General features: G+C 46.2%; 1 protein-coding gene across 2 annotated transcripts in view; it reads right to left on the reverse strand.

The window, feature by feature from the left end:
* The window catches only part of LOC118367305 (zinc finger protein 407), a 231,791-nt gene that overhangs the window by 70,661 nt on the left and 134,458 nt on the right, over nt 1-26,672 (reverse strand). For both annotated transcript variants that reach the window (XM_052494107.1, XM_052494106.1), the window contains exons 5-8: nt 15,762-15,928; nt 9,269-9,352; nt 7,775-7,895; nt 2,351-2,529 (exon numbers count right to left, since the gene is read on the reverse strand). In XM_052494107.1, the coding sequence (XP_052350067.1) occupies nt 2,351-2,529; nt 7,775-7,895; nt 9,269-9,352; nt 15,762-15,928 (551 nt within the window). The remainder of the gene's footprint in view (nt 1-2,350; nt 2,530-7,774; nt 7,896-9,268; nt 9,353-15,761; nt 15,929-26,672) is intronic.

The raw sequence follows: 26,672 nt of genomic DNA on the forward strand, positions 1-26,672 counted from the left end.
GATGATGATGATGCAAAGATGATGATGATGAGATGGCAGATGATGATGATGATGCGATGATGATGACAGATGATATGCAGATGATGATGATGATGATGTTAAGATGATGATGAGATGCAGATGATGATGATGGCAGATGATGATGATGATGAGATGATGATGATGATGCAGATGAGGATGATGATGAAGATGATGATGATGAGCAGATGATGATGATGATGGATGATGATGAGGATGCAGATGATGGAGATGATGATGATGATGATGATGAGATGATGATGATGATGAGATGATGATGATGATGATGATGAGATGAGGCAGATGATGATGATGATGAGAGATGATGATGATGATGATGATGATGATGATGAGATGATGATGAGATGATGATGATGATGCAGATGATGATGCAGATGATGATGATGACAGATGATGATGATGATGGGATGATGATGATGATGCTAAGATGATGATGATGATGCAGATGATGCAAGATGATGATGATGATGATGATGATGATGATGATGATGATGCAGATGATGATGATGATGATGAGATGATGATGATGATGAGATGATGATGATGATGATGGATGATGATGAGATGATGATGAGAGATGATGATGATGACAGATGATGATGCTGAAGATGATGATGAGATGATGATGCAGATGATGATGATGATGATGATGATGATGATGATGATGACAGATGATGATGATGGGGATGAGATGATGATGATGATGAAAGATGATGATGATGATGATGGATGATGAAGGAGGATGATGATGATGATGATGATGGGACGATGATGATAAAGATGAGATGGAGGAGGAGGAGGGGGAGGAGGACATCCAGCACTGGTCAGTGGTTTCACAGGCATCACCAAATACAGCAGCTTTCACCTACCATCTAGACACAGATGATACCACTCCCCTGAGAGAGAGAGAGAGAGAGAGAGAGAGAGAGAGAGGAGGTCCCATATCTACTGGGTGAAATAGAGAAGGAGGAGGGGGAGGGGTAGAGGAGGAGAGGAGGGGGTAGGGGGTAGGGAGGAGGAGGTAGAGGAGGAGGAGGGGGGTTAGAGGAGGAGGAGGAGGGTAGATGTATTACATCCAGCACTGCCTGTCAGTGGCTTTACAGGCATCACCAACACAGCAGCTTTCTACCTACCATCTTGATACCACTCCCTGAGAGAGAGAGAGAGAGAGAGAGGATGAGGTAGAGAGAGAGAGAGAGAGAGAGAGACAGAGAGACAGAGAGACAGAGAGACAGAGAGACAGAGAGAGAGAGAGAGAGAGAGAGAGAGAGGAGGAGAGAGAGACTCCCATATCTACTGGGTGAAATAGAGAAGGAGGAGGAGGGGAGGGGGTGGAGGAGGAGGGGTAGGGGGTGGAGGGAGGAGGAGGAGGTAGAGGGGGTAGGGGGAGGAGGAGGAGGGGTAGAGGAGGGGTAGAGGAGGAGGAGGAGGAGGAGGAGGAGGAGGAGGAGATGAGAGGGAAGAAGGAGGAGTGATTGGCAGGGCACTGTATTATTACATCCAGCACTGCCTGTCAGTGGCTTTACAGGCATCACCAAAGCAGCTTTCTCTACCTACCATCTACACACACATGATACCACTCCCTGGAGAGAGAGAGAGAGAGAGAGAGAGAGAGAGAGAGAGAGAGAGAGAGAGAGAGAGAGAGAGAGAGAGACTCCCATATCTACTGGGTGACATTCCACCGTGTGCCATCACAGCAGCAAGATTTGTGATGAGGAGGAGGAGGGTGGATGAGGTAGAGGGGGTAGAGGAGGAGGAGGAGGGGGTAGAGGAGGAGGAGGAGGGAGGTAGGGGGTAGAGGAGGAGGGGTAGAGGAGGGGGTAGGGGAGGAGGAGGTAGAGGAGGAGGAGGGTGGAGGAGGAGAGAGAGAGAGAGAGAGAGAGAGAGAGAGAGAGAGAGAGAGAGAGAGAGAGAGAGGTGTCAGGGGAGCTGTTACCCACAGGAAAGAGTCAGAGTGAAGATCAGTGTGTGTTTGTTTGTTTGTATGTTCACTCGCAGGCCTGTGTGTAGATAGGGGTACTCCTACCTGTGTGTAGATAGGGCTACTCCTACCTGTGTGTAGATAGGGGTACTCCTACCTGTGTGTAGATAGGGGTACTCCTACCTGTGTGTAGATAGGGTACTCCTACCTGTGTGTAGATAGGGGTACTCCTACCTGTGTGTAGATAGGGGTACTCCTACCTGTGTGTAGATAGGGGTACTCCTACCTGTGTGTAGATAGGGGTACTCCTACCTGTGTGTAGATAGGGGTACTCCTACCTGTGTGTAGATAGGGGTACTCCTACCTGTGTGTAGATAGGGGTACTCCTACCTGCATGCAGGTAGGCCAGGTCAGGGTTCTCGATGTCGGGGTGATACTCCTTCAGATGGTTCCTGAAGTCCATGGGGCCGTTGTTGCCGTAGTCACACTTGGGGCAGTTGTACATCTTCACTCCCTCGTGTTTCCCCGTGTGCAGGATGTGCTTTCGGATGTTCTCCGCACAGTTGGATCTGTTGGGAGATGAACAGACAACGATTAAAAAGGAGGAACAGTTGATTCCATTAGAAGATAAAAAGATCAAACGAAGAGTAAAAAAAAGACAGGAAGGAAAAGAAGAAAATCCCCCAAACAATCGAGGATGCTCCCCTTGGAAGGTTTCCTGTACTGACGCTTTGGTTTTCTTCTATTGACACGAACAACATGAATCAAGTGGATTGAACACAAACAATTTAGTGGTGGTGCTGAGGGAGCATGTTTAAAGGAGTTTACATATTTGGAGAGACTCTTAAAGCCCCTGTGACGACGCAATACACACAATCCAAAATGGGGGGGGCAAAGTGGTAAACAATGATAAACAATTCTACAATTTGTGAGATACATTTACATGCTGTGGATGCAGCACTGTTGTCGTTTTCAGACAGCCCTTTTGGTACCTCTTGCATGTTGCAGACGTTTCACTCGAGGAGTATGAAACTCCTGCAACGGGGCGAAAGCTAAAAACAACATTTTTACACCGTATTTCGACGAAGTCTACCGTGTTTGTAATCTCGGAACCCCTGACCCAAATCTGGAATCCACACACACCAACATAACCCCAACCAACAGATACAACGGTTACCACATTATGTAAGAACGTGCAGTGCAGGAGACGCGGCACTTTCATTCACACACACACACACACACACACACACACACACACACACACACACACACACACACACACACACACACACACACACACACACACACACACACACACACACACACACACACACACACACACACACACACACACACACACACACACACACACACACACACACACACACACACACACAGCATCATGCGTGATGGATGGGGCACTCGTGCTTGGTCTCGGGCTGACATTCCCGGACAGCATAATATGCAATCCCTTATCACCTTGGCTGGGACAATAAAGGCTCACGGGTACCATAGCTCACGCCAGGCAAGGGTAGAATTTGTTTTCACTTTTTGCCCGAGACACCTCCCTCCATCAAGGGTCTTAGCAGTCCGGCTCCATTTGCTTTACGGGACTTCATAATATAAAGATGTCCTCAGTACTATGCAGAGGACCCGCCCCTTTCTGTGTTTTACACATAAACACATCAAAACACCTGCTGGTGAATGGTGAAAACGTCCCTCCATGAAGCCAGTTGCGTCGGGTAGGGTCAAATATGAGGTGTTCTCCTTAGAGGTCCAGGAATGGGACAAGCTCTTTTTCACCGTGCCTTTCACTGTAGACGTGTCTATCTGTACTCAGTGCAGTAACCGCTCCATTAAGACCCTGGGACAGTGGGTGAGGTTTGCCCACAGGGATGTAACTACCCTCCACCTCATGCTAAAACCCATACAGGATAGGCCTCCTCCTTTTTACAGACCGAGACTCCACAACCGAATAACATCAACATCGCAAATGAAGTAAATAGCATTTTCAGTAACTTGACAAATGGTGTATGGCCGGCCTACAGTAACGCATGGTGTATGGCCGGCCTACAGTAACGCATGGTGTATGGCCGGCCTACAGTAACGCATGGTGTATGGCCGGCCTACAGTAACGCATGGTGTATGGCCGGCCTACAGTAACGCATGGTGTATGGCCGGCCTACAGTAACGCATGGTGTATGGCCGGCCTACAGTAACGCATGGTGTATGGCCGGCCTACAGTAACGTATGGGTACAGTAACGCATGGTGCCGGCCTACAGTAACGCATGGTGTATGGCCGGCCTACAGTATGGCCGGCCTACAGTGGTGTATGGCCGGCCTACAGTAACGCATGGTGTATGGCCGGCCTACAGTAACGCATGGTGTATGGCCGGCCTACAGTAACGCATGGTGTATGGCCGGCCTACAGTAACGCATGGTGTATGGCCGGCCTACAGTAACGCATGGTGTATGGCCGGCCTACAGTAACGCATGGTGTATGGCCGGCCTACAGTAACGCATGGTGTATGGCCGACCTACAGTAACGCATGGTGTATGGCCGGCCTACAGTAACGCATGGTGTATGGCCGGCCTACAGTAACGCATGGTGTATGGCCGGCCTACATTGAGTAACGCACACAAACAGGAGCAATAAATACCACCCAGCAAGTAACTATCCAACATTTTCAATTCAGAATTTTCCTCGGCCACTTAAAAGTTATTTCAAAACTTCCCTTCAGATAGAGAGGTCCTCGTTCACCGTCAGGAAGATAATAAGAATAATCATAAATCGTTAACAAAAAAAAACAAAACAAAAAAAACATAATATAATTTATATTCAAGACAAATGAACTGATTTCTTATTCCAGGCCAGTGGAATAAATGCATCCATTCAGAGTCAGATATGAAAAGGTTCTAAAGAACAGTGTGAGGGTGGGATCCCGGGGGAGCGCTTCTATCTCTCAGATATGGTAATGGAGTAATTGTCATATTAAAACAACATCGTGTGCGTTTAGGAGTCAGCAGGTGTCAGGCTAAAAGAAAGGCCCACACAGTCCTCCGACGATGGCCAATATTAATTAGTCCAACGGCCGCCTTTCAACTCTCTCCACGTCCGTGAGCAGCGACATGGGAATCAACCCCGCTGCCGAGATATCGTCGTGATTCGCTCCGTCTTTTTATTCTTTTTCTAAAACATTTCCATATCTTCTTCGTCGACGACTGCATTTGGTAATGAGGCTAGTAATTGAGGCTGTTCGTTAGCGGTGGATTTCAAATGTGCGTCTTTGTGTTTCAAGAATGGCGGTAGGCATCTGCGACGGCAAAGAGACGGCCTAGACATCATTAACGCTCATCCACGCCTTGCTCTCCGCCTCTCCCAACACTTCACAGGGTCACCGGCCCCGCGACTCCCACTGCCAGCCGTGCGGCTGGCCTCGAAAGTTAGCGCTACCTCGAATTAGCTCAAAGTAGCTCTTTTCGCAGGCAGGCAGATTGAAAACGTGCATACAGAGGATGCTGATCTAAAGTATTAAAGGGAGGATATCAATGCTGCCAGTCATGATGCCTTAGTAGCTATAATGAGAACAATAGTCATCATGTAGTTTTGGCCTGCAAAATGAGGTATACTGTATATCATTGTAAGATAGCCTTTGAGAATGTATATTTTTTATTTTACCTTTATTTAACTATGCAAGTCAGTTAAGAACAAATTCTTATTTTCAACGACGGCCTAGGAACAGTGGGTTAACTGCCTGTTCAGGGGCAGAACAACAGATTTGTACCTTGTCGGCTCTGGGATTTGAACTTGTAACCTTTCGGTTACTAGTCCAACGCTTTAACCACTAGGCTACCCTGCCGCCCAGTTATCCCTTTGAAATATGATTGTTAATCATATCTGACAGTAATTACCTTCATCTTCCAACCGTAATTGTTTGAACTTTCAATCATACAATACAAAAAGTATATATTTCACATTCATTTGAGGATAAGGTAAAGAAGTTGCATTGAGGATTTCATAGATGTCAGCGACACATCTACTATTTTATACCAATATAGGATTAAACAATATATACTGAACAAAAATATAAACACAACGTGTCAAATGTTGGTTTCATAAGCTGAAATCAAAGTTCCCTGAAATTATCCAGACACACAAAAAGCGTATTTCTCTCAAATGTTGTGCACAAATTTCTTTACATCCCTGTTAGTGAGCATTTCTCCTTTGCTCTGACAGGTGTGGCATATCAAGAAGCTGATTTAACCGCATGGTTATTACATAGGTGTACCTTGCGCTGGGGACAATAAAAGGCCACTGTACAGTTCTCACACAACTGATATTTATGTCTGTAATAAATGTATTTTTGGGAAAAACTCATTCTAATTGGCTGGGCCTGGCTCCCCAGTCGGTGGGCCTACGCCCTCCGAGGCCCACCCATCTCTGCGCCCCTGCCTAGTCATGTAAAATCCATACATTAGAGCCGAATGAATTTATTTCAAATGACAGATTTCCTTTTATGAACTGTCACTCAGTAGCATTTTTTTAATTTTTGCATGTTGGGTTTATATTTTTTGTCCAGTATAGTAAATGTATTACGATATAATTATAAACATAATACAATGACAAGTTGCAAGCGTTATAATGGTATATCAAATTCTATATATCATGAGATATCCTGTTCACGCTCAAATGTTGACAGTGTCTTGACTAGCACATCCTTATTTGTGTGAAGTCATTGAACAATTGAGCCATTGAGCCATTGGAGGTTTACAAATGTATCCAGGGTGGAAGATTCGGAGCACAGAGTTAGGCCCCTCGTGACTACCTGGTGTCCGTGTTCAATTCCTCCGACACACACACGAGGAGCCCAGCAGGGGTTGCGAGCTGCTACCCTCTCCAGCCCCTCCCTCTGCCCTCCGTACCCACAGGGGCCAAAACAAAAATGTTAATTGCTCTTCTAATTTGCCGTTTCATTTGCCACAATCTGTAACGATCATTTGGTATCAGCTAGAGGAGCAGTTGATTTGGTTCCCTCTGTCGCCTCCCCACAGTGCCTTTAAACGTCAAATACTACCCTTCCCTTGATAAACAGGATGTGAATTGAGTGCCAAATGCATATAAATAAGTGAAATATGATATACAACCTCACATGCTAAACCATTGCCTTCCTACAGAAGACACGCTTCACCATGGTAGAGCAACTTGTAGCCAAAGTGTTTCTGAACTATGTTAAAGAACATAGAATGGCAATTGGTATTGTGGTCCCATTAATGTTTAAGGATATTGAGCTGGGGGGTATTTCTCCCTCTGATGTTCCTAAAGATATTAACCGAGATTGGAACATCTATAGTATCTGAATATTACATTCCCAATCCCAACAGCCTTGCATATCCTTGTAGATCCAACCACAACAAACAGCCTGTCCATGTTCCTCTAAAACCGACGCCGGGAGCCTTCCTTTCACACTTCCACCACACCTGAGAGGGGGAGGAAGAGGACGAAGAAGAGGAAGAGAAAGCGAGATGGAGGAGTGCAACGTTGCCAAAAGTTTTCCCAATTTCACCGACAATTTCCTGTGTAATTACTGATGGTCTGTGATGGTGTTTTAATGACAGAGACCTGCCAGCGGCTGGTGGCTGTAGCCTGCTGATGATTGCAGAGTGATGAGATGATGAAGCCTGTGGGAGATCCGACCTGTGTGTGTGTGTGCGTGCGTGTGTGATTAAACCCACAGTCCTCCTGCCCATCAACCCCCGCCATCAACCCCTGCCATCTGTCCATCCATGCGTGAGCGAGCCCAATGAGCCGGTACCTGTAGTCGCACCAGGGGCATCGGTAGGGCTTCTCCCCTGTGTGCACGCGCTTGTGGCGGGTCAAGTGGGACTGGGTGGTGGAGGCGAAGCCGCACAGCAGACACTTGAAGGGCCGTTCTCCTGGGGGGACAGACAGAGAGACAGACAGGGACGATGAGGGAAGGGCGGACAGGAAGACGGACAGAGAGAAATACAGAATCACTGTCCGTCTCAAGTGGAATCTCAGTCTAACACAGGCATTTACGTTTAACATATGAATCATTTAGCAGACGCTCTTGTCCAGAGCGACTTACATTAGTCCATGCATCTTAACATGGCTAGATGAGACAACAATATATCGCAATCATAGCCCCTAAACAAAATCGTTATTAGCAAAGTCAGTGCTAGTGGGAAAGTAGTTGAAATCGTTCAAATACTTTTGAGCAGTCGCAATTTTGCGACTATTCCAATAATTAAATTGTGCCAGAAAAGCTCAATCAAGGCCACCTAAAGCAGCGATTGTCAGCGGGTCACGGGTGTCTGAGCAACACAAAAAACTAAAAAGTCTTTATGGGGAAAAAACTCCACTCTGAACTTAAACGACTTAAGCCAGGTAGAAAGTGTGTAGAACTTATAATGAACCATTTTCTTTGTTGATGTAATTGAATCTCTGAAATGTTTTTCTTCAATCACAGTGTTTTCAACGTTAGAGCCATTAGCAGCGTAATTTTTGGTTGATTTTGTGGTCTCAAACCAGTGAATTCTTCATCAAGAATATGGAGAATTGTTATTATTGTCAATGAAAGAATGGGGAATGTTGTTCCCTTGTCATATATTTGCTACATTTACTAACAACATAGCATTAAACATTTTTTTTTACAGATATTGTATTTTGGCGATTCTTTTCCGCGATGCGAATATTGGGTCGCAACTGAGACAACCTGGGTTCAATTTGGGTCCCGAGGCAAAACCAGTTGAGACCCAGTCATCTAAAGCATTTGAAAGGACTTCAAATCCTATTTGAACCCAGGCCTGATCTGAAAAAGAGACATTGACTGATGACAGTGTGTCCGACAATAGTTTGCCGAGATGTATTTATTGGAATTGAAACCTGACAACAGGGGACAAGAGAGGAGAAAAAGTAAGAGTGTTGGGTAAATGCAAATGACTGTCAAAATGCGACAGCAAAAGAAATCAAAATTATGAATATCTAAATGAATATTTATAACGGGATGCTTGATCCTTGGGCGCCTGCCAGACGAACGGTTAACAGGATTTGTTTCACTTTCCCAATTTCCAAAAAGCACTTGTTATTGACGGCATATCTGAAAAATGCAATTTTCCTAAGAAATAGAATGACATGGTGAAATGATAACCTAAATTAAAAATGTCTCAGATTCAGTCATCCATACTGCTACACATGTCTATCACTGACAGCAACATGTCAGACTGTGTGTGTGTGTGTGTGTATGTCAGATGCTGGATGTGTGCAGCTCTAGCGTCATGTGGCTCACCTGTGTGTTGCCGGCGATGCTTGGTGAGGGCGTGTCGCGTGCCACCCGCAAAACCACAGAGATCGCACAGGAAGGACTTTTCTCCTGTAGGGGGCGGGAATGAGGGAGGGGGGCGACGACATTACAGAGTCAACAGAGGAAGAAGGAGTAGGGACAACATCATCAACACAGAGAGAGAGAGAGTGTTCATTAACAGATGAAAGCGGAGGGAAAAGTCACAGATCACTAGTGTATATCCATCAAGGCTCTCACAGTTAACTAATTCCTCCTATCAAATGTATCCGTGTAAATATGTCAAATGGGACAGAAATTGCCAGTGTGGTTTATTGAATGTGATAAAATCTGAAAAGCACCGCTGAACATAATTACATACTTGTCAGAGCCATAAAAATTAGCTTTATTATCAATGGGATGGTTTTGTACAACTTCATTTCTGTCCGATGCCTTCCAGATGGGGCTGAACTGATCACTCCAGCGGGTTTTTTATTACGCAGTGTGCCTCTCCTCTCTCCATGCATCTGGCTCTGTCATTAACATCTCTCTCTCTCTCTCTCTCTCTCTCTCTCTCTCTCTCTCTCTCTCTCTCTCTCTCTCTCTCTCTCTCTCTCTCTCTCTCTCTCTCTCTCTCTCTCTCTCTCTCTCTCTCTCTCTCTCTCTCTCTCTCTCTCTCTCTCTCTCTCTCTCTCTCTCTCTCTCTCTCTCTCTCTCTCTCTCTCAGCACAGACACACTTCGCAACAGAAAACAAAACAAAACGAATCCCCCAAAAAAACATTTCCACTGTATTTCAGCCCTGCCACAAAAGGACTAGCTGACATCAGCCCTGCCACAGCCCTGCCACAAAAGGACTAGCTGACGTGATTCTCTCATTAACACAGGTGTGAGTGTTGACGAGGACAAGGCTGGAGATCCCTCTGTCATGCTGATTGAGTTTGAATAACAGACTGGAAACTTCAAAAGGAGGGTGGTGCTTGGAATCATTGTTCTTCCTCTGTCAATCATGGTCACCTGCAAGGAAACACGTGCCGTCATCATTGCTTTGCACAAAAAGGGCTTCACAGGCAAGAATATTGCTGCCAGTAAGATTGCACCTCAATCAACCATTTATCGGATCATCAAGAACTTCGAGGAGACCGGATCAATTGTTGTGAAGAAGGCTTCAGGGCACCCAAGAAAGTACAGCAAACGCCAGGACCGTCTACTAAAGTTGATTCAGCTGGGGCACCACCAGTACAGAGCTTGCTCAGGAATGGCAGCAGGCAGGTGTGGGTGCATCTGCATGCACAGTGAGGCGAAGACTTTTGGAGGATGGCCTGATGTCAAGAAGGGCAGCAAAGAAGCCACTTCTCTCCAGGAAAAACCTCATATTCTGCAAAAGGTACAGGGATTGGACTGCTGAGGACTGGGGTAAAGTAATTTTCTCTGATGAATCCCCTTTCCGATTGTTTGGGGCATCCGAAAAAAAAGCTTGTCCGGAGAAGACAAGGTGAGCGCTACCATCAGTCCTGTGTCATGCCAACAATAAAGCATCCTGAGACCATTCATGTGTGGGGTTGCTTCTCAGCCAAGGGAGTGGGCTCACTCACAATTTAGCCAAAGAACACAGCCATGAATAAAGAATGGTACCAACACATCCTCCGAGAACAACTTCTCCCAACCATCCAGGAACAGTTTGGTGACGAACAATGCCTTTTCCAGCATGATGGAGCACCTCACCATAGGTCAAAAGTGATAACTAAGTGGCTCGGGGAACAAAACATCAATATTTTGGGTCCATGGCCAGGAAACTCCCCAGACCTTAATCCCATTGAGAACTTGTGGTCAATCCTCAAGAGGCAGGTGGGACAAACAAAACCCCACAAATTCTGACAAACTCCAAGCATTGATTATGCAAGAATGGGCTGCCATGTGGCCCTGAAGTTAATTGACATCATGCCAGGGCGGATTGCAGAGGTCTTGAAAAAGAAGGGTCAACACTGCAAATATGGACTCTGCATTAACTTCATGTAATTGTCAATAAAAGCCTTTGACACTTATGAAATGCTTGTAATTATACTTCAGTATTCCATAGTAACGTCTGACAAAAATATCTAAAGACACTGAAGCTGCAAACTTTGTGGAAATTAATATTTGTGTCATTCTCAAAACTTCTGCCACGACTGTACTAATGAATGTGTTATTCAATGTGTTTCTACGGGCTTTCGCAGGAAATGCCAAATTCAATGTTTTAGCAAATCATTTTTGTACATATTTATATATATGTTTTTAGACCTACAGGGATCCTACATTATACATTTTATGACCATCTTAAAACAATTCCTTATGTTCGGCGAGCGTTGGGCCCAGTAACCAAACGTTTGCTGGTTCAAATACCCGAGCCGTCAAACTAAAAAAATCTGTCGGTGTGTCCTTGAGCGAGGCACTTAACCCTAATTTGCTCCAGGAGCACCGTACTATTGTGTGATATAACATCTTCTTTTTTAGCTTAAACCTACAGGTGTTAATACAGCGATATATAACAGAGGCTTAGTATGGTGCTGTGTCTCAGTGCCAGCCTGTTGTTGCCCATTGTTAATTACGCCAGCTCCACTCAGCAGGGAAGAACTCTGATTAGTGTTCAGAGCTCTGGCCTGTCTGCCTGCAGGACAGAAGGCACATGCTGTAGCTACCCACATTAAAAAAATACTACAGTTTACTATAGAATACTACAGTACTTACTATAGAGTTCGGTAGTAAACTATATACTGTAGAATACTATACTACACACTGTAGTATCCCTCGATCATGTGTAGTACTTACTATATAATGTTGCGGTATACTGCAGAATACTATAGTAAATTATGCAGTATTATCCGCAACAACATCAAAAAACACTGTAGTATATACTACAGTAATGTCCGCAAAATATACATTTCTCATGTGGGTACAGTAGCACACACACAGGCATGCACACATGCAGACAGACACTTGCAGCACGTGCACGCTAGCGCAAAGCCATGCACACGCAAGCACACACACACTATCACTGTCACTTAACTGCTGGTCTCAATCCCAAAGTTTGAACTTCCACTGTGCATTGATAATGCATCGAGGTGGCAACTTCATGCAGAGGGAAAGTAGTGTTTTTCACTTCGGATAACAGCTTTTATTGAATCCACAGAGAGAGTGGAGCCTCGTATTACCCACATTACACCCATTTAAACCCACTCGACTGTGAGGAGTGTTCTAACGCAGTGCCACTTAAGAAGAGAAAACCACCAGTCTTAAATAGGTGCTTTTCCCCTTAGCTATAGAGGATTCCTATTTGTTCATTCTGGAATGATAGAAATCTTTGGGCTTTTAAATTGCCCTTCTTCCTCTCTTTCTCCTTGTCGGCATTGAAACCTTCAGGGCAACATTAGGGGAATGTTAGGGGGAACGTTTGCAGTCTGTTAGGGGAGCGTTAGGTCTGCCTCCTCTTTAGTTCCGATCAGAAAAATAGCCCCCTCTTTCCCTTCTCCCCATCACCCCCCGATTCCACCCGTCGCCCTTCCATCACCCATTATGCCTCCATGCTACAAGACCCCACCACGACAAAATCAATAGCCATCGATTCCCGCTGGCGATAAATTACGTGTGCTTTTCATCTGCCGTTCGATGGTGGTGAGCACTCTGAGGGCCGAGGGGAGGATGGCGTGGGTGGGGGACCGGGCAGTGACGGGGCCCTGTCAACACCAGGGGATCCAGCAGGCTAAAGACACTGAGCACAGGGTCCGTACACACACACAACTCGCTCACGGCGACACACAGATCAGACAAGCACACCGTCGTAAAAACGCAACCCAGATTACACTCAGTCACTCACAGTCACTCACACACACACACACACACACACACACACACACACACACACACACACACACACACACACACACACACACACACACACACACACACACACACACACACACACACACACACACACACACACACACACACACACACACACACAGTGGCCAGTTAAATCTCTCACATAACTTTGCGCCATTTTCAACAGGTCTATTAATACTATTCTTACTCGTCTGGCACTTCCTCTACCCCTAACAAAATAAATCCACTTAATGCTAAGACCTGCTAAAAAAGTACTTTGAAGTCCAAATATACCACCTCTATTTGCACGTGCGCGAGTGTGTGTGTGTGTGTTTTGAATCACATACACTGCTACGGTTTATTATCTATCCTGTTGCCTAGTCACGTTATTCCTAGTTACATGTACTGTACATATTACTTCGGACCCCTGCACATCGACCCGATACTGATGCCCCGTGTTTATAGCCAAGTTATTGTTACTCATGGTGGATTTATTATGACTTTTATTATGAAGTGTTCTTACTTATTTCTCTATTTTCTCGCTCTCTACATTGTTGGCAAATGCCCGTTAGTAAGCATTTCATTTTTAGCCTACACCTGTTGTTTACGAAGCGTTTGACAAATCACATTTGATTTGATTTGATATGTGTGTCTGGGTGCTGTGTTTTAAATAACCCTGGAGGAGTCTGCATGCAGCTATAATTGCCTCCCTCATTAGTTATGTTTTAGCAGGGTTGCGGTTGGGAGGGCAATTAATTTTACCGCTTAATTTTTGACACAGAATCCACCCGCTGTATTGATGTGGCTCGCCATTTTTGGGCCTCATTTCTCAGGGAAATTAATTGACAAAAGTGCGAAGATTTATCAGCATATCGCCAGATTAAGCGACAAACTGAGGCAATGAGGAAATCAATTGTGGCCCTGTCGCAGCAAACGGCACTGCCGCGGTCCCTCTGCGGAAGAGCTGGGGAAAAGGCTGGGGCGGGTTGGGACATGTCTGATTTATTTATTTATTTGAGACGCTCATTCATCAGCCGTTACAAATTACCCTGGCGGCTGACGCTACCTCCCCTCCTCCTAACCCCCTCCTCCTCCTCTTCCTCCTCAGCTCAGACATTGGGGGGTGTGAGGAGAGTGATTAACATAGAAAACACACAAATCAGCCCCAGAACAATGAATCCAGTTGGGGACATGATTGCAGGCCCAGGAGTGGGAGGTGATCACACACAGAGGAAAAGCAGGAAGTCCCTCAAGACGCCTGCTCACGTCACAGTCCCAGTCAGAGAAATGGTGGCAGCACAAGTGTGTTTTATAGAGACTCATTGTCTCTCGACACAATGGAAAATATTCAAATGCAAACAGGACTGAGAACATACCCTATTTAAAAGACAGAATTCCATTTCATGATTAGTGCTGTCGCATATCTCAAACACTGTTCGGCACAACATAAAAGTGCAGCTACCAACTATTCACACACCTTGAAATTGTTGCGCTACATTATCTTGTTGCGCGACATTATCTTGGGCATCGATGCTGACACACACTCAAACGCAGGCACGCGCTACTTTCCTGAACACCCCCCACCAGTGGTCCGATCTGTCCTCATCCCGCCTGCTACACACACAACCCACCCCAGACAAGTATCAGAGATCTCCAGCTATATGTCACCGATGATACGCCAATGTCTGCCTCTGTCACCCCCCCAGTCCCCGTCTGCCCATTAATAGAAGTGTTGCATCATGGAGCTGTAAATTGAGTTAGCTCTCTGGGTGTCACTAATCAGGGCCTCAGTCGTGTGTCTCTCTCTCTCTCTCTCTACCCCTCTCTCTTCCTCCCTACCCCTCTCTCTCTCTCTCTCTCTCTCTCTCTCTCTCTCTCTCTCTCTCCCTACCTCTCTCTCTCTCTACCCCTCTCTCTCTCTCCCGACCCCTCTCTCTCTCTCCCGACCCCTCTCTCTCTCCCTAACCCTCTCTCTTTCTCCCTACCCCTCTCTCTCTCTCTCCCTACCCTCTCTCTCTCTCTCTCTCCTACTCTCTCTCTCTCTCTCTCTCTCTCTCTCTCTCTCTCTCTCTCCTCTCCCTCTCTCTCTCTCTCCCTCCCTACCGCTATCTCTCTCATCCTACCTCTCTCTCCCTCTCCCTACCCCTCTCTCTCAAGTGACACCTAGGCGCTTGGAGCAGAGTGACGGTCGGGCCCCGGCTGACGGTTCTCGGGGAAACAAATGAAAATAAAAAAGGTCTAATTATGTCGGTGGCGCCTTGCCACTGCGAGAGGGGCCCGCGTGACGGATGGACCGTTCTCCTGCTGGCGCTCACTCAGCCTGTCATACCGAGACCAGCCCCCCGTGCCTGCCGTCCTGCCTTCTGCTCGCTTTAGTCATTGCCTTTAAAAGGGAGTCAAGGAGTAGGTTGACTGACGGACTGACACCTATAGCAAACAGTCTGGCCACACCAAACAGGCACTTTGTTCATTTCTGACTGATTCTTACTCTCAGTATATATGCAGTGTAGGTAGGCATCCTGAAGGTGTGTCTCACCTGTGTGGACATGTAGTCATTCACTGCATGTATTGGTATTGGTGTGTGTGTACAGTACAGTACAGTACAGTAGACAATGTGTGTGTGTGGGGGGGGGTGTTGCATCTCACCTGTGTGTGTCCTGTAGTGGTCTTTCATGGCAGACAGGGTGAGGAAGGCGTAGTGGCAGGATGGCCAGGCACACTTATGGGGCTTGTCCCCCGTATGCAGCTTCATGTGGTTGTTCAGAGCCCACTTCTCACTGAACGACCGGTCGCACAGATCACACTCAAACTTCCTACGAGGGAGGGAGGGAGGGAGGGAGGGAGGGAGGGAGGGAGGGAGGAGGGAGGGAGGGGGAGGGAGGGAGGGGAAAAAATAAGAGAGTTATTTAGTCCCAAAGCTGAGGTAAAAGGTAAGAAACCCAAGACTGTAAAGTAGGGAAGGGAGGAAGTAGGAGCACACACACACGCAGAGATTGCTGGGGCTCCTGGCGTGTCATGTCTGTATAAGCAGGCATTGATTTTTCTGTCCAGGCCTGCCACCTCCACCATTTATTCTCTGCTTTGCACCAGGGCCCAGAGGACTGGAGAAATTCTGTTACAGTCCGCACACGCACGCACGCACGCACGCACGCACGCACGCACGCACGCACGCACACACACACACACACACACACACACACACACACACACACACACACACACACACACACACACACACACACACACACACACACACACACACACACACACACACACACACACACACACACACACACACACACACACACACACACACACACCAGGCCAGTGGGGAGAGTAGAGTTGCCCTGGTCTCCCACCACTTAGCCAGGGCCAACAGGAATACTGTAGGCTAAATGAAAAGCTAGATCAGACTTGACCTCCTACCTGGCTATATGCCTCTAACTCCTCTTCTCCGTTATTCCTCATCTTTCTTCCACGCCCATCTCTTAAAACCCAGTTTCCCTTTCTCACAAGCCATCTCTCCCTTGTATCTCTCGTTCCCTCTGTTCCTCCGCCCGACGTGCCAGTCTTTGTGCGATGACATGAGGCATAGTTGATGGGAAAGAGCTCTTCTCCACAGAGGCCAACGGTGCATTACATAGGCCTATATACTTCCAGGTCAGAGTTGGGTGCTCAGTCCCAGATTCATAGCTGTCTAATTAAGCTACAAGCCACACGCATTAGTTAAAACAAGGCCACCACTAGAATTTTGCCTAGCTGGAGAATGAAAAATGTGTGTGCTATAAACTAGTGAAGTCAGATTTTCGGGAGCATTTGTCTTGTGCCGAGACTCGTGAGAGCGTGTTATTTTAGCGAGGAGGGCGTCTTTTAAGGTCCGATTGTTGTTTAATGCCTCTAGTATCTGTTTCATAGCACGCCGTGTTGACACTCACCTGAACAAATAATGACTTATAGCAGCGTGGAGCATGTGTCCTAATCAATCATTCAAACTCATACGTTTTCTAGTGGAGAGAGGGGGGGGAGAAAGGGGAGATGGAATGGGGAGAGTGAGAGAGAGATAGTCAGGAGTTAGAGGGAGAGAGAGAGAGACAGGAGTGCGAGGGAGAGAGGGAGAGTCAGGAGGAGAGGGGAGAGAGAGAGAGAGAGAGAGAGAGAGAGAGAGAGAGAGAGAGAGAGAGAGTCAGAAGTGAGAGGGAGAGGGAGAGAGAGTCAGGAGTGAGAGGGAGAGAGAGAAAGACAGGAGTGAGAGGGAGAGAGAGAGTCAGGAGTGAGAGGGAGAGAAAAACAGAGAGGTGGAGACGGAAAGAGAGTGGGGAGTAAGAGAGAGAGAAGAGAGAGACAGGAGTGAGTGGGAGAGAGAGACAGGGACGCACGTACTTGCCTGATACACTACCGTTTGCGCTGCTCTGTAAAGGGAGTAGTACACAGTATTGTACGAGATCTTCAGATTCTTGTCAATTTCTCGCATGGAATAGCCTTCATTTCTCAGTACAAGAATAGACTGACGAGTTTCAGAAGAAAGTCTTTGTTTCTGGCCATTTTGAGCCTGTAATCGAACACACAAATGCTGATGCTCCAGATACTCAACTAGTCTAAAGTAGGACAGTTGTATTGCTTCTTTAATCAGAACAACAGCTGTGCTAAGATAATTGCAAAAGGGTTTTCTAATGATCAATTAGCCATTAAAATTATAAACTTGGATTAGCGAACACAACGTGCCATTGGAACACAGGAGTGATGGTTGTTGATAACGGTCCTCTGTACGCCTATGTAGATACTCCATTAAAATCTGCCATTTCCAGCCACAATAGTCATTTACAACATTAACAATGTCTACACTGTAGTTCTGATCAATTTGCTGTTATCTTAAATGGGCAAAAACATTTGCTTTTCTTACAAAAACAGACATTTCTAAGTGACCCCAAACGTTTGAACATCAGTGTATATCATTCTACATTCAAAGGAGGACAAATCTATCTCGCTCACAGATACGCTTGTCGCGTCCCACTATCCTCCCAGTCTTAGGAGACGGCAGCTTCAACATCCATTACCACGACCACTCAAACACACATTCTAAAAAAAGTGTCTATATCACCTTGGCCTAATCTCGCAGGCATATTCAAAATCTTCCCATTCATTCGCTCCATGCCGTGACTTGCCAAAGATCTTATCCTGGCAATAGATATATGTCTATTTCTCCTTCCCTCTCTCTTTCTCTCTCTCTCTAGTATTTCTGCAAGAGCCAGTCCCCCGCCGTGGGAGTGGTAAATAAGATGAATGAAGAAATGCTGTCTTTTACTGTGAACATTATACACAACACTCCTGTTTTATGAGCTAAACGGGGCCATTGTTTATCGTGGGGCGCCATTTCAGCGCTAGGCCTTAACATGGGCCTCTTTTTCTGCCTGCCTCTTTCTCTCTCTGTGTGTGTGTGTGTGTGTGCGTGAGTGTTGAGGAGGCATGGTGCCTGCAGTAGACTGATCAGTGGGGGTTTGGTATGGATGAGAGGGGGTATTGCGTCTGTTTTCACCAGATCAGATGGAGCTCTTTGATCTTGTCATCCGTGTGTCACATCACGTCACGATCCACAGTCTAGCCCCTATACATATGCATAGAGCCTACCACCTCTAAACAGTCAGGAGCAAGGCAAAGCAGGCCAGAGACAGAGGGAGGGAGAGAGACAGAGAGAGGGAGAGAGAGAGGGGAAAACAGGATGAGAGAGGAGAGAGAGAGAGAGAGAGAGAGAGAGAGAGAGAGAGAGAGAGAGAGAGAGAGAGAAAGATAGAAAGGGATATGAAAAGGAAGAGGCTGAGAGAGAGAGAGAGAGAGAGAGAGAGAGAGAGAGAGAGAGAGAGAGAGAGAGAGAGAGAGAGAGAGAGGGAGATGAAAAGGAAAAGAGGATGAGAGAGAGAGAGAGAGAGAGAGAGAGAGAGAGAGAGATGAAAAGGAAAAGAGGATGAGAGAGAGAGAGATGAAAAAGAAAAGAGGATGAGAGAGAGAGAGAGAGAGAGAGAGAGAGAGAGAGAGAGAGAGAGAGAGAGAGAGAAAAAGAAAAGAGGATGAGAGAGAGAGAGAGAGAGTTGAAAAAGAAAAGAGGATGAGAGAGAGAGAGAGAGAGAGAGAGAGATGAAAAAGAAAAGGGGATGAGAGAGGGGTAAGAAACAGGAGGCCTTTCTATTATTTGTTAGATCTTTTTTTATTTTATTTTTATTTCACCTTTATTTAACCAGGTAGGCTAGTTGAGAACAAGTTCTCATTTGCAACTGTGACCTGGCCAAGATAAAGCATAGCAGTGTGAGCAGACAACACAGAGTTACACATGGAGTAAACAATTAACAAGTCAATAACACGGTAGAAAAAAGGGGAGTCTATATACAATGTGTGCAAAAGGCATGAGGAGGTAGGCGAATAATTACAATATTGCAGATTAACACTGGAGTGATAAATGATCAGATGATCATGTACAGGTAGAGATATTGGTGTGCAAAAGAGCAGAAAAGTAAATAAATAAAAACTGTGGGGATGAGGTAGGTGAAAATGGGTGGGCTATTTACCAATAGATTATGTACAGCTGCAGCGATCGGTTAGCTGCTCAGATAGCTGATGTTTGAAGTTGGTGAGGGAGATAAAAGTCTCCGACTTCAGCGATTTTTGCAATTCGTTCCAGTCACAGGCAGCAGAGTACTGGAACGAAAGGCGGCCGAATGAGGTGTTGGCTTTAGGGATGATCAGTGAGATACACCTGCTGGAGCGCGTGCTACGGATGGGTGTTGCCATTATGACCAGTGAACTGAGATAAGGCTGAGCTTTACCTAGCATGGCCTTGTAGATGACCTGGAGCCAGTGGGTCTGGCGACGAATATGTAGCGAGGGCCAGCCGACTAGAGCATACAAGTCGCAGTGGTGGGTAGTATACGCTTTAGTGCTTTAGTGACAAAACGGATGGCACTGTGATAAACTGCATCCAGTTTGCTGAGTAGAGTGTTGGAAGCGATTTTGTAGATGACATCGCCGAAGTCGAGGATCGGTAGGATAGTCAGTTTTACTAGGGTAAGCTTGGCAGCGTGAGTGAAGGAGGCTTTGTTGCGGAATAGAAAGCCGACTCTTGATTTGATTTTCGATTGGAGATGCTTGATATGGGTCTGGAAGGAGAGTTTGCAGTCTAGCCAGACACCTAGGTACTTATAGGTGTCCACATATTCAAGGTCGGAACCATCCAGTGTGGTGATGCTAGTCGGGCATGCGGGTGCAGGCAGCGATCGGTTGAAAAGCATGCATTTGCTTTAATAGCGTTTAAGAGCAGTTGGAGGCCACGGAAGGAGTGTTGTATGGCATTGAAGCTCGTTTGGAGGTTAGATAGCACAGTGTCCAATGACGGGCCGGAAGTATATAGAATGGTGTTGCCTGTGTAGAGGTGGATCAGGGAATCGCCCGCAGCAAGACCAACATCATTGATATATACAGAGAAAAGAGTCGGCCCGAGAATTGAACCCTGTGGCACCCCCATAGAGACTGCCAGAGGACCGGACAGCATGCCCTCCGATTTGACACACTGACCTCTGTCTGCAAAGTAATTGGTGAACCAGGCAAGGCAGTCATCCGAAAAACCAAGGCTACTGAGTCTGCCGATAAGAATCTGGTGATTGACAGAGTCAAAAGCCTTGGCAAGGTCGATGAAGACGGCTGCACAGTACTGTCTTTTATCGATGGCGGTTATGATGTCGTTTAGTACCTTGAGTGAGGCTGAGGTGCACCCGTGACCGGCTCGGAAACCAGATTGCATAGCGGAGAGGGTACGGTGGGATTCGAGATGGTCAGTGACCTGTTTGTTGACTTGGCTTTCGAAGACCTTAGATAGGCAGGGCAGAATGGATATAGGTCTGTAACAGTTTGGGTCCAGGGTGTCTCCCCTTTGAAGAGGGGGATGACTGCAGCAGCTTTCCAATCCTTGGGGATCTCAGACGATATGAAAGAGAGGTTGAACAGGCTGGTAATAGGGGTTGCGACAATGGCGGCGGATAGTTTCAGAAATAGAGGGTCCAGATTTTCAAGCCCAGCTGATTTATACGGGTCCAGGTTTTGCAGCTCTTTCAGAACATCTGTTATCTGGATTTGGGTAAAGGAGAACCTGGAGAGGCTTGGGCGAGGAGCTGCGGGGGGGCCGGAGCTGTTGGCCGAGGTAGGAGTAGCCAGCCGTAGGCATGGCCAGCCGTTGAGAAATGCTTGTTGAAGTTTTCGATAATCATGGATTTGTCGGTGGTGACCGTGTTCCCTAGCCTCAGTGCAGTGGGCAGCTGGGAGGAGGTGCTCTTGTTCTCCATGGACTTCACTGTGTCCCAGAACTTTTTGGAGTTGGAGCTACAGGATGCAAACGTCTGCCTGAAGAAGCTGGCCTTAGCTTTCCTGACTGACTGCGTGTATTGGTTCCTGACTTCCCTGAACAGTTGCATATCGTGGGGACTGTTCGATGCTATTGCAGTCCGCCACAGGATGTTTTTGTGCTGGTCGAGGGCAGTCAGGTCTGGAGTGAACCAAGGGCTGTATCTGTTCTTAGTTCTGCATTTTTTGAACGGAGCATGCTTATCTAAAATGGTGAGGAAGTTACTCTTAAAGAATGACCAGGCATCCTCAACTGACGGGATGAGGTCAATGTCCTTCCAGGATACCCGGGCCAGGTCGATTAGAAAGGCCTGCTCACAGAAGTGTTTTAGGGAGTGTTTGACAGTGATGAGGGGTGATCGTTTGACTGCGGCACCGTAGCGGATACAGGCAATGAGGCAGTGGTCGCTGAGATCCTGGTTGAAGACAGCGGAGGTGTATTTGGAGGGCCAGTTGGTCAGGATTACGTCTATGAGGGTGCCCTTGCTTACAGAGTTAGGGTTGTACCTGGTGGGTTCCTTGATGATTTGTGTGAGATTGAGGGCATCTAGCTTAGATTGTAGGACTGCCGGGGTGTTAAGCATATCCCAGTTTAGGTCACCTAACAGAACAAACTCTGAAGCTAGATGGGGGGCAATCAATTCACAAATGGTGTCCAGGGCACAGCTGGGAGCTGAGGGGGGTCGGTAGCAGGCGGCAACAGTGAGAGACTTATTTCTGGAGAGAGTAATTTTCAGAATTAGTAGTTCGAACTGTTTGGGTATGGACCTGGAAAGTATGACATTACTTTGCAAGTTATCTCTGCAGTAGACTGCAACTCCTCCCCCTTTGGCAGTTCTATCTTGACGGAAGATGTTATAGTTGGGTATGGAAATCTCTGAATTTTTGGTGGCCTTCCTGAGCCAGGATTCAGACACGGCAAGGACATCAGGGTTAGCAGAGTGTGCTAAAGCAGTGAGTAAAACAAACTTAGGGAGGAGGCTTCTGATGTTGACATGCATGAAACCAAGGCATTTTTGATCACAGAAGTCAACAAATGAGGGTGCCTGGGGACATGCAGGGCCTGGGTTTACCTCCACATCACCCGCGGAACAGAGAAGGAGTAGTATGAGGGTGCGTCTAAAGGCTATCAAAACTGGTCGCCTAGAGTGTTGGGGACAGAGAATAAGAGGAGCAGGTTTCTGGGCATGGTAGAATATATTCAGGGCATAATGCGCAGACAGGGGTATGGTGGGGTGCGGGTACGGCGGAGGTAAGCCCAGGCACTGGGTGATGATGAGAGAGGTTTTATCTCTGGACATGCTGGTTGTAATGGGTGAGGTCACCGCATATGTGGGAGGTGGGACAAAGGAGGTATCAGGGGTATGAGGAGTGGGACGAGGGGCTCCATTGTGAACTAAAACAATGATAACTAACCTGAGCAACAGTATACAAGGCATATTGACATTTGAGAGAGACATACAGCGAGGCATACAGTAATCACAGGTGTTGAATTGGGAAAGCTAGCTAAAACAGTGGGTGAGACAACAGCTAATCAGCTAGCATAACAACAGCAGGTAAAATGGCATTGACTAGGCAACGGGGCCGACAGATAAAACAAACAAGCAGAATGGAGTACCGTGATTAATGGACAGTCCAGCGTGCATCAGCTATGTAGCCAAGTGATCAGAGTCCAGGGGCAGCGGTGGATGGGGCAGGGGGGCTGGACTGGCGAGTGTTATCCAGGTTAAAAAAAAATAACAATGACTAAATAGCTTGTAGCTAGTTAGGTGGTTCGTTTCTGGAGGTTCTTGAGTGTGTTCTAAAAATTAAAAATAATAGCGATTCCGTATCACATTGGGTGAGGCAGGTTTCCGGAAGGTATGAACAAATTTTAAAAATCGGGAAGAGATAGAAAGTACCACTGCAATGCAGACGGTTAGCAGGCCTGTGCTAACAAGCTAACAGATTAGCATGCCGGGGTAAACAAGGTAGTAGTTAGCAGACCTGGGCTAAACAAGCTAGCAGTTAGCATGCCGAATTAGCAAGCAAGGAGATAGCGAGGGCTAGAGAGTTAGCCTTTGGAGGACGTTGCGATGGGGTGAGTCTGTTTATTCCTCTTCATGCAGTGACATCGATAGACCGGTCGTGGGTCCGGGTATAGAAGCCCAGGAGTATGCTAGGAACACAGGAGCTCTGGCCGGGCTAGCTTCAAGCTACGTGGGTGGAAACGCTAGCCAGGAGTAATCAACCAGGGTTGCGGTTTAGCACGATAGCTAGTTGTGAAGATCCAGCTGAAAAAAATGTTCCGTTTGCAGAGGGAATCCGGGGATAAAAAATAAATAGGTCCGTTATGCTCTGGTTAGCGTCGCGTTGTTCGAACTGGCGAGAGCTTTCCGAGCTAAAGGTTAGCTGATGACCGGTTAGCTGAAGACCGCTAGCATAGCTGGTGGTTAGCTGGCTAGCTTCAGTTGAGGGGTTCCGGTTCCGAAGTAAATATAAATACTTTAGGAAAAGTAGCTACATTGGGTGAGGCGGATTGCAGGAGAGTATTTGGAAGCTTAGGTTTAGCAAAATGTTTTTAAAGATATGCGAAGAAAAATATCTAAAACGAAAAAGAGACGATATTTACAGATATTTACAGAGAGACGATACGACAGGGCGACTTACCGCTACGCCATCTTGGATAGAGTTGTTTTTATTTTTGTTGTGGTTGCTGCTCATCAGGTTTCCACTTGTATGAAATTAACAGGCACACCTTAGATCTTAATTACACATGATGACAAGGAGCGTAATTGTGTTGGTATTCACACACACACACACACACACACACACACACACACACACACACACACACACACACACACACACACACACACACACACACACACACACACACACACACACACACACACACACACACACACACACACACACACACACAGTATTGTACAACTAGTCCCATTCAAAATACTACTTTCTCTAACCCCTAACCTTAACCCTATTTCATTTTATTTTATTTATTTAACCTTTATTTAACTAGGCAAGTCAGTTAAGAACAAATTCTTATTAACAATGACGGCCTACTCCGGCCAAACCCGGACGACGCTGGGCCAATTGTGCGCCGCCCTATGGGACTCCCAATCATGGCGAGATGTGATACAGCCTGGATTCGAACCAGGTACTATAGTGACGCCTCTTGCACTGAGATGTAGTGCCTTAGACGGCTGCGCGACTCAGGAGCCGAAACCCTAAAACTAACCCTAGCTCCTAACCCTATATTCAAACCTTATTGTCACAAATATTACCGAAGGTGGCTCCCCTTCTTGTTCGGGTGGCGCGCGGTGGTCGTCGTCGCCGGTCTACTAGCTGCCACCGATCCTTTGTTCCATGTTCGTTTGTTTTCACCTGTTCATTGTTTGGTTGTTAGGGTGGTGTTTAGCCCGCTTCTGTTTGTGGGGGGCTTGGTCTTCTGTATTTGTGAGAGGTGTTAGTGTTTTTTGGGGGTTTTCTCGCTGTCCTGGTATTTTTACCTATATATAATAATAATAATAATAATAATAATAATATATGCCATTTAGCTGACGCTTTTATCCAAAGCGACTTACAGTCATGTGTGCATACATACCTAGGGGGTACTTACTGTAGTAATAGTTACGCCTGTGTTGGGTATAACTATTTTGTTATTTTTGATTTTGGACATTAAAGCGTGTTTTCCTTTGCTCTCTGCGCCTGACTCCACACCCATTCACTCATTGAGCGTTACACCTTAACACTCATTCTAACCATAACCCTAAAACTAACCCTAGCTCCTAACCCTAAAACTAACCCTAGCTCCTAACCCTATATTCTAACCTTAACACTCATTCTAACCATAACCCTAAAACTAACCCTAGCTCCTAACCCTATATTCTAACCTTAACACTCATTCTAACCATGACCCTAAAACTAACCCTAGCTCCTAACCCTATATTCTAACCTTAACACTCATTCTAACCATGACCCTAAAACTAACCCTAGCTCCTAACCCTAAAACTAACCCTAGCTCCTAACCCTAAAACTAACCCTAGCTCCTAACCCTATATTTATTTATTTATTTCACCTTTACTTAACCATGTTGGCTAGTTGAGAACAAGTTCTCATTTTCAACTGCGACCAGGCCAAGCTAAAGCAAAGCAGTTCGACACATATAACAACACAGAGTTACATATGGAATAAACAAACATACAGTCAATGATACATTAGAAAAAAATAAAAATATATATACAGTGAGTACAAATGAGGTAAGATAAGGGAGTTCAGGCAATAAATAGGCCATGGTGGCGAAGTAATTACAATATAGCAATTAAATGAATGATAGATGTGCAGAAGATGAATGTGCAAGTAGAAATACTGGGGTGCAAAGGAGCAAGATTAATACATAAATGCAGTATGGGGATGAGGTAGATAGATGGGCTGTTTACAGATGGGCTATGTACAGATGTAGTGATCTGTGAGCTGCTCTGACAGCTGGTGCTGAAAGATAGTGCTATGATATGGGTCTCCAGCTTCAGTGACTTTTGCAGTTCGTTCCAGTCATTGGCAGCAGAGAACTGCAAGGAAAGGCTGCCAAAGGGGGTATTGGCTTTGGGGGTGACCAGTGAGATATACCTGCTGGAGGGCGTGCTACGAGTGGGTGCTGCTATGGTGACCTGTGAGCTGAGATAAGGCGGGGCTTTACCTAGTAGAGACTTGTAGATAACCTGTAGCCAGTGGGTTTGGCAACGAGTATGAAGCGATGGCCAGCCAACAAGAGCGTACAGGTCACAGTGGTGGGTAATACAGTGCCTTGCGAAAGTATTCGGCCCCCTTGAACTTTGCGACCTTTTGCCACATTTCAGGCTTCAAACAAAAAGATATAAAACTGTATTTTTTTGTGAAGAATTAACAACAAGTGGGACACAATCATGAAGTGGAACGACATTTATTGGATATTTCAAACTTTTTTAACAAATCAAAAACTGAAAAATTGGGCATGCAAAATTATTCAGCCCCTTTACTTTCAGTGCAGCAAACTCTCTCCAGAAGTTCAGTGAGGATCTCTGAATGATCCAATGTTGACCTAAATGACTAATGATGATAAATACAATCCACCTGTGTGTAATCAAGTCTCCGTATCAATGCACCTGCATTGTGATAGTCTCAGAGGTCCGTTAA

This window comes from Oncorhynchus keta, chromosome 34, assembly GCF_023373465.1.
Source record: "Oncorhynchus keta strain PuntledgeMale-10-30-2019 chromosome 34, Oket_V2, whole genome shotgun sequence".
NCBI classification, from domain to species: domain Eukaryota; kingdom Metazoa; phylum Chordata; class Actinopteri; order Salmoniformes; family Salmonidae; genus Oncorhynchus; species Oncorhynchus keta.